The sequence below is a fragment of the Gopherus evgoodei genome, chromosome 5 (assembly GCF_007399415.2).
Source record: "Gopherus evgoodei ecotype Sinaloan lineage chromosome 5, rGopEvg1_v1.p, whole genome shotgun sequence".
Taxonomy (NCBI): Eukaryota; Metazoa; Chordata; order Testudines; family Testudinidae; genus Gopherus; species Gopherus evgoodei.
The window spans coordinates 133,168,839-133,181,970 of NC_044326.1; the positions used below are offsets into that span (position 1 = coordinate 133,168,839).

General features: G+C 41.7%; 1 protein-coding gene across 1 annotated transcript in view; it reads right to left on the reverse strand.

Annotated features, from left to right (window-relative positions):
* Positions 1-203: 203 nt before the first annotated feature.
* RASSF6 (Ras association domain family member 6) overlaps positions 204-13,132 on the reverse strand; it is a 36,514-nt gene continuing 23,585 nt past the window's right edge. The window contains exons 5-11 of the mRNA XM_030565217.1: positions 11,498-11,589; positions 10,885-11,075; positions 8,346-8,447; positions 6,283-6,334; positions 5,008-5,126; positions 4,818-4,915; positions 204-3,070 (exon numbers count right to left, since the gene is read on the reverse strand). Of these exons, the coding sequence (XP_030421077.1) occupies positions 2,995-3,070; positions 4,818-4,915; positions 5,008-5,126; positions 6,283-6,334; positions 8,346-8,447; positions 10,885-11,075; positions 11,498-11,589 (730 nt within the window). The 3' untranslated portion in view covers positions 204-2,994. The remainder of the gene's footprint in view (positions 3,071-4,817; positions 4,916-5,007; positions 5,127-6,282; positions 6,335-8,345; positions 8,448-10,884; positions 11,076-11,497; positions 11,590-13,132) is intronic.

A 13,132-nucleotide genomic window follows, 5' to 3' on the forward strand; every position in this document is an offset into this window, starting at 1 on the left:
GAATCTATTTCCCCAGGTTACGTATCCTCACACCTTCTTGCCAACTGTCCGAAATGGGCCATCTTGATTATCACTACAAAAGTTTTTTTTCTCCTGCTGATAATAGCTCATTGTAATTAATTAGCCTCTTAGAGTTGGTCAGGCAACTTCCACCTTTTCATGTTCTCTGTGTGTAGATATATCTTCTTACTATATGTTCCATTCTATGCATTCGATGAATGTGTTAGTCTCTAAGGTGCCACAAGTACTTCTATTTTTTTTAAAGGCTCATTACCAAGCAGGAAGAGCACATTAAAGCTAAGTTCTGTGATTTCTGAAAACGATACATATACCCCAATATACATGAGTGTAACTTGATAGGATCATTCTGAGGGGCTGTATTTCTACAGCCCTGACAAAAAACAAAAGCATAGGCTACCAGGTTGTATCTGCTCCTGATCTTCAAGTACCAAATGGAAGATAAATTTGACACTTGAAACAATATGCACAATGAGAGGGTGACCAAGATCCATGTAGACAGACTAGTTTTTCCCCTTAATTGAGACATTACTTTAAATGTAATAAGAATAATTGGATATGAGCCTGTTTTCCTCCATGATAACCTTTGTAAGGATGAACTTTTACTCTCATAATTTAATCTACTGGAATGGCTTATTTTATTTGAAAATAGACCTATTAGATTTAAAGTACCTTAAATCTAGCCACTTACCCTCTCAGTGGGACCAATTTTGCAGCTTTTATGTAAATGCAGAACTCCCTCTACTTAAGCCTGATTTGGTTAAACAATTAAAGCCAATGGATTTAAGCACTTACTTAAAGTTAAGCCAATGCTTAAGTGCTTTGCTACATTAAGAACTGTGTGCGTGTAGGTGTTACTGGACCTGACCTGAATTTTTCCCAGGCATTTTCCATATGGCCTGTAGATAGATGAGCTTTTACATCTCAGCAAGGTCATTGAGTTATTAATATTTTAATATGTCAACATTTTCATACTCTGTATTCATAAATAACTACTCACCAGTTACTAGGCTGAATTCCATAGGCCATTCTACATAACACTCATTAGAATTTTTTCAAACATATAATGCACTGGATACATTGCAAACCATTGAGAGAGACCAGAGTAACAAAAAATACTTTTTTGTATTAAGATTAAAACAATCAAATTATATAATTTCTAATCAGCCAGAAGGCTTGTACTCCAGTTACATTAATATAACAATAAGTAAGTTATGGTGTAGTGCTATCTAACCAGCGCCAAAGGTTACACTCCATCGTCAAGTGAATTGAAAACTCAATGTGAAACTCAGCTAAAACTGTAACTTGTGCTTGGTTTTGGGTGGAAACCACATAATCATTTAATTTACTTGAGTTTGACCCAAACCCATAAACTGGTCTGGACTTCATTGAAATGTGGCCTGCTCTTTACAAGCTTAAACCTTTTGGCTCATATTTCCTGTTTTTTAAGGTTTGGCAATGAAACTTTTCAAATACTGTAGCTGCGTTTCTTGGTGTAAGGAATGGACAGTTCTAGCTTTGAGATATTTAATACTAAGTATTCTTGACTGCGGAATGGTTTTAGCTAAAAAATAAGCACTTTTTATTAAAGTGCACAGGCAGGATTATAAGAAGCTGTACATTAAAATAAACTAGTTGCTGATAACAAATAATAATTCCCATTAACACCAGTGCTTTTCATTTTTGATGCACCATCCAAGTTACAATGTCTCAGGCAAGAGTAAAGTGGTTATTTATGTTTGTGTAATTTATTCCACTATGTTCCTCGGCAGCCTATTGTCCATTATGGTACAGCAACCCCTCAATGTTTGTCCTGTGTAATTTGCATAAGTACATGACAGCTCAGCATGGGACATAGAAACCACAAGACAAAAGGCAAGCACAGCCTGATCACAGGGGGCAGTGAGTTATTCCTATGAATTAGATGAGCTTTCTTCACAACTTAGCAAGTTTGGCCTTAGCAAAATGCTTGGGATGCGTGATCCAAGTGACTGATATTAAGGAAGAGACTGATACAGACTCTGTGCTGTGGCCACACAATGCCTGGGACATGGGTAAATTATGCTAGTCTGCCCCAGCGGTACCCACTGGGATCGTACTGCCTACACATATTTTTGCCTGCTGACCAGAGCCCACCTCAGCCTCTAAAGAAGAAGGAACAAGGAAATAGGAAAGTAGTCACTTTCTTATCCAAAAGAAAATACCTCTGTGGGGTCTTGAAGAAACTGATCAATTGTGATCATGTTTAGAGAGAGCTCAATAAACAGTGACTTAAAAAGGAGTTTCAGGTGAAAAATTAACCTCTTATTTTTAATCAATTGATTAAATACAAAGCATGAGGGGAAGGGTCTTTTTCAGATCTTCTCATTCAAACTAAAACACTAAAGGTCTGATTTACAAAGGGAAGAGACTTAGGTGCCTAACTTCCATCGACTTTCAAAGGGATTTAGCTACCTCAGCTGCTTATGTGCCTAAATACCTTTGTAAATTTGGCCCTAGATCCATTAACGAACACCCCTAGACTCAGACTAAATGATTTCTCTAAAACAAAGACAGCCTGTGACTTTATTTTCAGTTTTCGGTATGTTTCTTACTCCATCTGGGTGATTACGATATTTCTCTCTGGCTCTGGCTAGTGGGGTGCAAGTGAACAGGTTTCAAAGCTGTGCCCTTTTAATTGGCTTTTCTCCTTTCTGAAGTTTCAAGTTACATGAGTGTTCACAATGTGCAGTACCCAGGCTAGAGAACAATATGATTTTTATCAGCTCTTCTTAATTCCCATTCAGATTGTAGTGGAGTCTCTTTTCAATCCCAGATGCACAGTCACCAGCAACACCTCCTACCCCACTTGACAGGCCCATGTGCTATAGATGTCAGAATTATGGCACATTCTCAATATTTCCAAGGATATAAGGGATAGAAAATTAAGTCTCCTTTGGCTTAGAGGAAGTGTTTTATCAGCTGCAGGCTGCGACATTATACGGTAGTCTCCGTTTTTATTACTGTTTTACTGTCAAGGTGCTGCTGGATGATATCCTTCTCCCTACCGTATCTGAAGGGGAGGGAGAGAGAGAGAGAGAGAGAGAGAGAGAGAGAGAGAGAGAGCAATAATTTCAAAACACACTGAACTATGCAGAAATTCAGCTCAAATGTTCAACAAAATATTTGAATGGGTCAGAAATTTTTCATCAGAAAAAAAAATTTCTGATGGAAAATGGCAACTTTGTTAGAAAACTTCTGAATTTTTCTGGATTCCCTGTCCTGTTTGTTTTGGCCACATCATCAGCTGGTTTAAATTGACATTCTCTGTTGACTTCAGTGACAAGTCCTCTACATGTTTAGGCTGTGTCTACACTACACGGCTTTTAGTGACGTGACTGTGTCATTACAGCTGTGCTGCTAAAAATCGTGCAGTGTAGCCGCTGTTTGTTGGTTCTCCTGCCGATAAAAAACTTCCACCCCAGATGAGTGGCGTTTGCGTTGTCAGCAGGAGAGCGCTCGTGCCAACAAAACACTGTTGTTAGCAAAACTTTTGTCTTTCAGGAGCGGGAGACGGGGAATTAACGTCTCTGAAAGACAAAAGTTTTGTCATTCAATTGCCAGCGTAGACCTAGCCTTAGCTATTTATCTGTGTTTTTAAAGTGCCTGTGACTGTGGTATATCCTTGGCTGGCATCAGGAAAGTGCATGTCAGCTAGCTGAAGAGCAGTTTTAAGGGGTGTTGAGTTATACATCTATCCAGACTAGGGTTACTATAGTCTCTGAACACTTCACAATCTTTAATACAGTGATGTTCAGATCTCAGTGGTTCAGGAGCCAAATTAGTGATCGACATTACCCAAAAGAGCCACCATAGTGTGAATTCGTTGTTTCATTTACTATAGTACTATTCATATTTAAACTGTATAACAGGGGACATAGTTAGTTTATGTATATACATATATTATGCTCCCAGCAAAATGACTGACCAAGTATTATTATTTTATCAATTATAATCAGTTAATAACATAGTAAAAACATCCTGATTGGTTAATAATTAAATCACAGTGTTTTAATATGTCCTGCAAAGAGCCAGAGGAGACACATTTAAAAACCACTTGTGGCTCCCGAGCCTCAGTCTGAGTATCTCTGCTTTAATACAATTATCCTCATAAGGGCAGCACTACGAGCCTCCTTTTACAGCTGGAGAACTGAGGGCAGGGGCAGTGGAGCAGGGAACTGAACCTGGGTCTCCTGAGTGCCAGGCTAGCACCCTCACCATTGACCCTCCCTTCTTCTATTAGCAAATTATTGCTAAGTGCTATGCAAACACTACAGGATTTGTTCTGGCACTTACAGCCACAGATCATGGGTGGGGGGGGGGGTGCGAGTTTGGGTATGGGTGTGATGCAGGTGAGCTCTGGCCCAGCGGCAGTCCCTGGAGGCATTTTGACTGACTTAGCAAGAATATCTCTGGGAGCACTGAGGCTGTGGAAGCTGCAACACCATTCAAAGGGTGCAGTGTGCACGCCGTGCTGGCCAGTATGCTCAGGACAGTTGTTCCTGGAAGACATCCACAGGTCTTGCACACTGGGATGGTAATCCGTGAGACTGTGGCTGCTACTTGGCAGGTGTGCCCGAGGAATGAGAAGGCTACCTGCGCCCTCTCTCTATTTTTGTACATCTGTGCAGAGCTAGCCACAATATAGCACCATGCTGTATTTAGGTGCTACTTTGTAGAACCTACCAACGACTTTGAACGAAGTGTATTTTCTCAGACTAAACAAATAAAGCAAACCTACCTAGTTTGCTCCTACTTACTTTGCAATTGTCTGTTGAATCTCCCGTTCTTCTTCTTCATCTAGTTTGTGCAGAAAGGATTCCAGAAGAGGAACGTGAAATTTAAGGTACTGAGCAACCTATTGTGGGGACCACAAGAAATGCACATCAGTAAGGTGTGTTAAATGGGAAGAGTATTGGGAAATATGCAAAACGAGGAGGATGTACATACATCACTGGTAACTTCTTCTGCATTCTTGTCCATGAGAAAAAATTGGGCAATCTTTTCTGAGGGACCCTGTAAAAGTCTCTCCAGCAGTGGAGTGTCTGTGTTCTTGAGCCTTTTCTTTTCTGGGAATGAAAACAAACGAATTGATGCATGTTCATATTATGGCACAACATACAGCAGTAGTAACTAATACCTAACCCAAATAATATGGCCAATTCTTTGCTTAGACAGACATACTACTTTCACACTTTGGACATACGCTGCTCTTATTTAACACACACAACTGTCCTTAACATAAATGGGAGTGCCACATGAGGATCGATGGGAGCATATGGTCCTACAGATCTAAGGCCAAAATTTCCAAACCAGGGACCTAAATTAGGGCCCAAAAATTCTATTTAGGCATTGAAATAGAAACTGGCAGAGAATGAACCAGGAGTTTCTATTTAGGTGATGAAATATGGATTTAGGAGCCTAATTTCAGGCCCACTGGTTTGGAAATTTTAGCCTTAGTTTCTCTTTAATAAAATCCCAATTTTACTAATTCTGCAAACCATTCTGTATCTTTCACATTTTGACATGAATGACCAAAACATTCCCCTATGTCCAAAGTAGGCCTAACCACTGTGAATGTTACTTTTAACCTACAAAATGTACTATTTTCTAATGAAATAAAGGAAGCAGGGTATTTTTGCTAAACTAAATGATAAACTCTGCTGAAGGCACAATAATATAAACTGGACAACTGAGAGTTAAGATTAGCTTCCTTATTCTGAAAGCCAATGTAAAATATGACAGGAATAAAAATTGCAGACCTCATAGACAGGCAGCCACCATTTGAAAGAGATTTTGGCTGTTGCTGCCTCATGTAAGTATTTTATTACCCTTTGAGAGCAATATACTATGGGTTTCAAATAGAACGTCCTGCAAAAAACTTAACTGGTACCCGGTACTCCAAAGTGCTCAGTGGGGTTTCACAGCATTTTATCTGAAGTTAGGTCCATAAGCATATTTTTGCTTTTTCTAAAATAACAAAGTTAACTTGACACACATTATATATACAAAGTATATGATGAATAAATTAAGTTCCGTTTTCCACTGAGAGACCATACCAGGTCTTCTTGAATGGTTTTAGACCAACCTAATCCCCAATTGGCAGAGCACAGGTAAAACTCCAATGCCTGTCCCTTTTGTTAAAGATATGAGCAGCCTCCAAAACCCATTGGAAGAATAATCAGAAGTGGAGCAATAGAGAAACAAACTGTTTGGCTTATTTACCTCCTGATGCATGGATGATATAAAGTGCAAATTCTTGTGGACTGTTTTCAATCTGCCAAAGAAAAACCAGAATTGACTCAATGCACTGAGTGACAGATTTCACATATGCTACATTTCCCCATCATTAAACTGTCAGCGGATAACAGAGATGCACCTGAAATTTGTGATCTTAAATCACAGTGGGCTTTCAGTACTGATAGTAGATAGAAAAATTCATAGGTGTGACACCCTTAAAGATTCTGGATTTTGCATAGGGTCTCACACTAAGGTACCATTTTCCTTCCCTTTGCCCCCAGCTACCATGTAATTAATAAAAACTACCATTGTACTTTCCAAAAGAGTAATGGATCCCCACAGTGGATCATCTCACAAAATAGTAATGGATCGCTACTTCCTTTGTTTCCCTGGAAACACTAACATTCCATACAAATCTTTTTGCGACAATCAGATTTGCCAGCTGTAGAGACACGACAGTAGAGAATTTGGATTTACTACCACCGATTTGCCTAAATAACACTACAAAATTAGTTATGGGTATTATTCATAAAAGTCCACATTCTCCTTTTAGCATTTTACTTCACAACATGTTCCACTGCATTTCACCGACTTCACACTTAAGGGTTCTGTACTGCAGCAAGGTCAGATTAGAACGATCTAAAGCACTATATAAAAGCTAGGCACTATTGTTGTTGTTGTTATTATTATTAATTATCTCCAGTATAAAGTGATTCTGAAATGGCAAGAACTGCAGATAGGGGATTATATTCCACAATTTAGAACTGTTCTTTTGGCATTTTTTTATGTAACATTCAAATATAAGAGAAGCTATGGGCATCGAGGTAGTGGCACCTTAGTTATGAGAACGTATGAGAGTTTTGACTGGAGACAGTGGCCAAAGGAAGGGTTATTCTAGTCACCCCAGAATAAAAGATCATTGCAGCCTATTTTTAATAGCCTTTCTGCTCCTGTAATGTTCCTTGGCTGCCTACATCCAGATGCCATGTTTTACCAGTGAGGTTTGAACAGGGGAGCTTCCTCACTAAAACACAGGTCTTGCCACTTGAGCTGAAGGAACGTTTCTTTTGCTGTAAGCAGTGGAAGCTGGTGACTTTTTTTTTTTTTTTTTTTTTGCAGGTGAGGCACAAATCACAAAATATTTATTTCCACCCTGCCCAATGTAATAGCTATTAAAGCTTACCTTGTTTATATGGAAGCAGCGGCAAGCAGACCAGGCAGCTGGAGTTGCTACATTAGCTCCTCATGCACGGGGCCTACCCCATGGGGCTGAGGCTGGGAAGGCACAGGGTGCAGGCCCCATCCTTACCCTCTGCAAACTCCCTGCAGTCTGGGTTTAACTGCTATAATTCTGCTATGACTGCACCAGACAGTGGTTACCACAGCAACATCCTTATAAAGTGACTCCTGGGTGGTAAATTGCCATGGTAACAAGGCAGATTCAGGAGGCACTATTAGTTATACCAAGATTTGAGCCTCTTTTGCTACTGGAGAGAGTGACTTGTGACATTTAAATCAAACCACAGTTTGTCCTTGACTGATAAACATATACAGATTTAAGTAAAACAGAGTTTTCAAAATGTTTTTTGTAGCCTGACTGGTATGGGCTGATGAACTGTCACTAGTTATAAGCAAATCATATTTGAAAGGACCTGTCACTAGAGGGAGACATGGTCACACGCACTAAGCAATACATTAGCTTCCAAGTCTGGGAAAAGCAGAAGATATAGTACAGCTTTCCTTACTGTCAATATAATTATAATGAAGTCATTCTCTAGTTTCTTCTGCTCTGGAAACTAGAGTAATGACAGCATCAAATACTTGTCACTAGTCTCAGAACACCTGTGAAGCCTTAGGAAAATAAGGCCTACCTTCATCCTTAAAAGTGGCAATAGCACACTTCATTTGGTATACTTTCTGTTTGTGGCAAATCTCCATAATATTTTTGTCCTTAGATACAGTCAGCAACAGAAGGCATTTCTATATTCTGGTTATCTTTTCCAGAATTCATTGTGTGTGTGTGTGCACGCACACACAAAGAGAATTACCTTAAATTTCTGAAGCAGTTGCTCTATTACCTCTCCTGTTTTCATGTTACTGTTTATTCTTATTTTAGTTTCTGATCCAAAGGCTGGAGTGAAAACTGACGTCTAAAAAACAAGAGCAAGAAAATGTGACATTAACACCAATATGGTGAAAACACACTGTTGTAAAATCATTCTGGGAAAATATGATACATCATGCATCAGGTATATTATTCCTTCTTTGCTTGAAATTGTCTGCTCCTTGAAATCTACTTATGCGTATTTTAAAAGCCTGGTAAAAATTCCCAATTTTTTTCAGTGTGACATATTTCTGTGAACAGACTTATCCAATGCGTGGTTCTTGTGTTTTTTGTTTTTTTTCTAGTTTCTTAAAAAGGAAAGAAAGAAAGAATATAAAGATAATTAATTAGAATATTATGAAGATATTCTGAGCTACTATAGTTATAACTATGACAGCATTTCTACTGCAAAATCCTAGATTACAGTTTTTATTTCTTAGCACTAAAAGCAATAGGCCAAAATTCTGATCTCAGTTATCACTAACTCTGAGGCTAATTTCGCTGATTTTAATGGAGCTAGTCTGCATTTTCCCAGCAGATATGAGTGCTGAATTTGGCTCAAATATTCCATTCGGAAAGTAGTTTAGTTCAGTAGGGCCAAAGATTAGGGTTAAAACTTTTTTGTATGTAAAGATTGTCACAGTCTGCCTGGTCCCTGGGAATGAAATAGGTCCAGAGCCCTTGTGCCAGAGCAGGGTTTCCCAATATGCCCAATTAAAAGGACAGGGCAACACCTGGGACTGTAGCGGATCAGGGCAGCTGACCCTAGACAAAAGAGACCAGGATGGGAGCAAGACCTGGTGAGTTGGAGACACCCAGCAAGAGAGACAGATGGTGAATCAGAGCTGTCTGAGTGAGGTCAGGAAAAGGGAAAGCTGACAGTTGCCAGAGCCAGAAGGTGTTTCTTGGGGGAAGATGCCTGAAGGCAGAGAAAGCAGCAAGGGGGGGCTTGCTAGCTGACCTCCCCAAGCCAGAGAGGACTGTGAAGGCAAGGGGACCACCACAGAGGATTACTCACTGATGTCTCTGTGTTGGAGAGCTGTACCCAGGGGAAGAGTGAGAGGACACGGGGGAGTGAGGAACACTCCCCTGGTAAAGTTGATCTCCCAGCAGAGGGGCTGTGGGGGTTCCTGCTAGGAAGAATGGGCTTGTGCTCCAGCTGGAAGGTCTGGGCTAGCCATCTTGACAGAAAAGGACCAATGAGAAGCCTAAGTGTGGTGGAAGAGGAAGACACCGGACTGGGCCATGGAAAGACTTTCAGGAGAGAGACTGGTGGGATACTTGCTGGGGAGATCAGGGTTGAAAGGACCAGGTATGGGGGTTATGGGAAATGGACTGCGCTTGGGATTTTTGTTGATGGAATCAATGAACTGTGTCTTGGTAATAAACTGGCCCCAAGAAGGGGTATTATTTAATCAAATGAGCCTGAAGTAGATTTACTGGGGACTCTGAAAGGGTAAATTGAAGCAAATGTGCCTGTCATGTCACAGCCTATGATAATAGACCTTAAATTAATGTCTGGCCAAAAAACAATTAATGAGCTAAAAAAAAAACAACAAGAGTAATACATTACAAACCCCAAACATTTGAAGGTAGTGTACAACAATTAAAATTAGTGAGATGATGCTGAAGTACTGCATGTTGGAATAAGACCTTGTAAAACTGGGAGGTGCATCTCAGGGGGCTATTCCAGTCAGCAAACACATCTGGAAAAGATTTTGGTCAGCCCATGTGGATGTGCATAAGGGAGCCAGGGCCCCCTAAGAGGGCAGGGTGGTGACCTTGTACAGGTACTGTCCAGAATCTCAGTAAAGATGCATAGTCCCCTGCTCTCTACGCTGGCTTCCCAGAGAAGACTGCATCAGGTTCAAAGTCTTGTCCCTTTGCTTCAAGGAGCTCAACGGTTTGGGCTCAGGATATCTAAAAGATCAATTAAAGCTCTAGGGTGAAGATGACTGTCTTCTCCTCAGGCACAATGGAACCATTTGCCGTAAGGCTAATGCTTGCCTCTGCAGGAGACAGAGCTTGGTGGGTCCAACGCTGCTGAATAAAATCCCATGGGAATGAAGGACCATCCCAAACCTCTCTTCCAAGTGCAAGGCACACCTCTGTGGCCTACCTTCTCTGACATAACCACAGACCAGTGTGTACAGGAATCCCAGCTGTATTAGGTGCTGGGAACAGGGCAAGGAGGGATAGGGTGAGGGCAGAGTCATGACTCCATGTCTCTTCTTTACCAGCCAGTTGAGCTAGCCAGACACAGAGTGGGGAGGTTGGACACTGCTCGCTCCTCAAGCATGGTGCAGCAGACACGGCGGTAACACTGTACGGGAGCTCTCTGGAGGCTTGGGCCACTGAGCGCTCATGCCACACCTCACCTGATGATGGTTAGGGCAGAATCAAGCCATAAACAAATCGTTGCATTTCACCTCATCAGTTCTCTGCCGCATTCACAGTAACTTAACACAGGAGAGCGTTCACACCTCGTAGTTGTAGAAATGCCCATTAATGGAGAACCTGTGCGTTTCCACATCTTTTCTTGCTATTGTAGGGGAATTTGCCCTTTTCCTCACTTGTGCAGCATCACTCAAGGTTCTGGTTCTGTGTGGGGTCAGGGAGTTGAGCTCCTGCACACTCCTTGGCTTCAGGGTGCTGCTCTCGTAAGAGAAGCAACCTGGACAAAATAAAACATCATCAACATTGTAGAGCTACTCCACCTCCCTTTTACTATAGCCCAGTGCCTCTTGCAGCATCATTTCTACTGTTTGCCAGTAGGTGGAGCTGGTACAAAGGCATCATGGTTTGCAGTGTTCATAAAGCAGTCACAGAGTTATCAGTTGAACTGGCTGCAAGTACCAGTAATCTCCTTAGAGATAGTATAGTTCAGTATTATGGGCTGATTGCTATATAGATAATGAGCACATAGCTGTATTGCCATCACTACTATTTATTATAATGTATTCAAGTCTAAAAACTGGAATCAGGGAAAGAGGTCTCTTAATACTCCTCCCCACAGACAGGGCTAAATTTTGTTATCAATTGTACTGGCACAGTCACAGAAGAGGACTTTCTGATGAATATATAAAGAACACTGACCTTCCTCACAGTTTGGGGGTTCTTCTGAAGAATTTGGTGTCTCTTTGCTAATGTGATGGAGATTATGAACTTCGCCCCAGCGCATCATCCCCCTGAAACAAGGATCAAGCATGTATTTACAGGTTGATATTCTTTTTTAATTGGGGTGAATTCAGTTTAGGTTCCAGCCAAGCATCACATAAGGATGGCTGTTCGGGTTCAGAACTGTAAACATCATGTTAGAGTCTTTCATTTGATGGTATAAAGTAGGTAACTCTAGTACATCACAATATCATGTTTTACTAAACATGTGGGACCAAGGGCACCACAGGTTACTCATAAACCTAAGCAGAACAGGTCAACTATGGAAAAAAATGTGTCAAATTATTCACACTTTATTATTAGTTTTATAATTACACATAGGGATCCCAACTGAGATGAAAGTCCTAATGATCTAAACACTGTGCAGAGACATAATACGAGACAGTTCCTGCTTTGAAGAGCTTATACTCTATATAGATAAAACCGGCCAATGAGGTCTCATTATCTCCATTTTACAGATGGAGAACTGATGACCACAGAGATCTGTACTCCTAGCACAATGGGGTGCTCATCCAGGACTAGGGCTCCTATACACTGTGATAATATAAATAAAACAATAACAAGAGACTTGTCTGATGTCACACAGGAAATCTGTGGCCCAACTGGGACCAGCTGTGGTCCAGTGGGAACCAAGCTCTCCTAAATGCCATGAAGTACCTTAACCATAGATCCAACTTTCTCTGTATAAATAATTCCCTTATTCATTCAATTTTTTGACAAATAGTCTTTGACCAACTATAGCACTGATCAAGTACTGCAGTAAACAATTTGCATGGAAATATATTCAATAAATAATGGCAAAAGTGTCAGAAACTATATTTGAAAAATAATCTGATCATATCATTAAGTGCATGGCTCATACTTAAGGCTACATTTTAGACATGGGTATTTTTAGTAAAAGTCATGGACAGGTCATGGTCAGTAAACAAAAATTCATGGCCCGTGACCTGTCCATGACTTTTACTATATACTCCTAACTAAAACTTCAGCCGGGGGTGCTCTGGGGGACTGGTCCAGGGGTGTTGGAGGGTGGACCGGGACCCCTGCTGATGCTAGGGGGTGGGGTAGTGGGCAGCAGTGCATGGCCCGGGACCTGTGCTGGTGCTGGGAGGGGCGGAGGGGAGGGGAGGTTTGGCGAGGCTTGCAGGCTCCCCACCTGGCTCCGCGTGTCCCTGCAGCTCCTAGGGGAAGGGCAGTGAGGGGGGCTGTGCGCGCTGCTCCTGCCACAAGTGCTGGCTCCACAGCTCCCACTGGCCAGGAACTGCAGCCAATGGGAGCTTCGGGAGTGGCACCTGCGTGCATGGGCAGTATACGGAGCCCTCTTGCCCCTCCACCTAGGAGCTGCAGGAACATGCTGGTGGGGGTAAGTGCCGCCCTGCACCCCACCCTCCTGTCCCAGCCCTGAGCCCCCTCCCACACTCAAAGGGCTATGGCTGGCCCAGGGCAGCCACTGAGCCAGCACTGGCTGCTTCAGAAGTCACGGAAGCCATGGAATCTGTGACTTCCGTGACCTCTCTGATAGACACGCAGCCTTACCCTTTTAAAGTACTACAT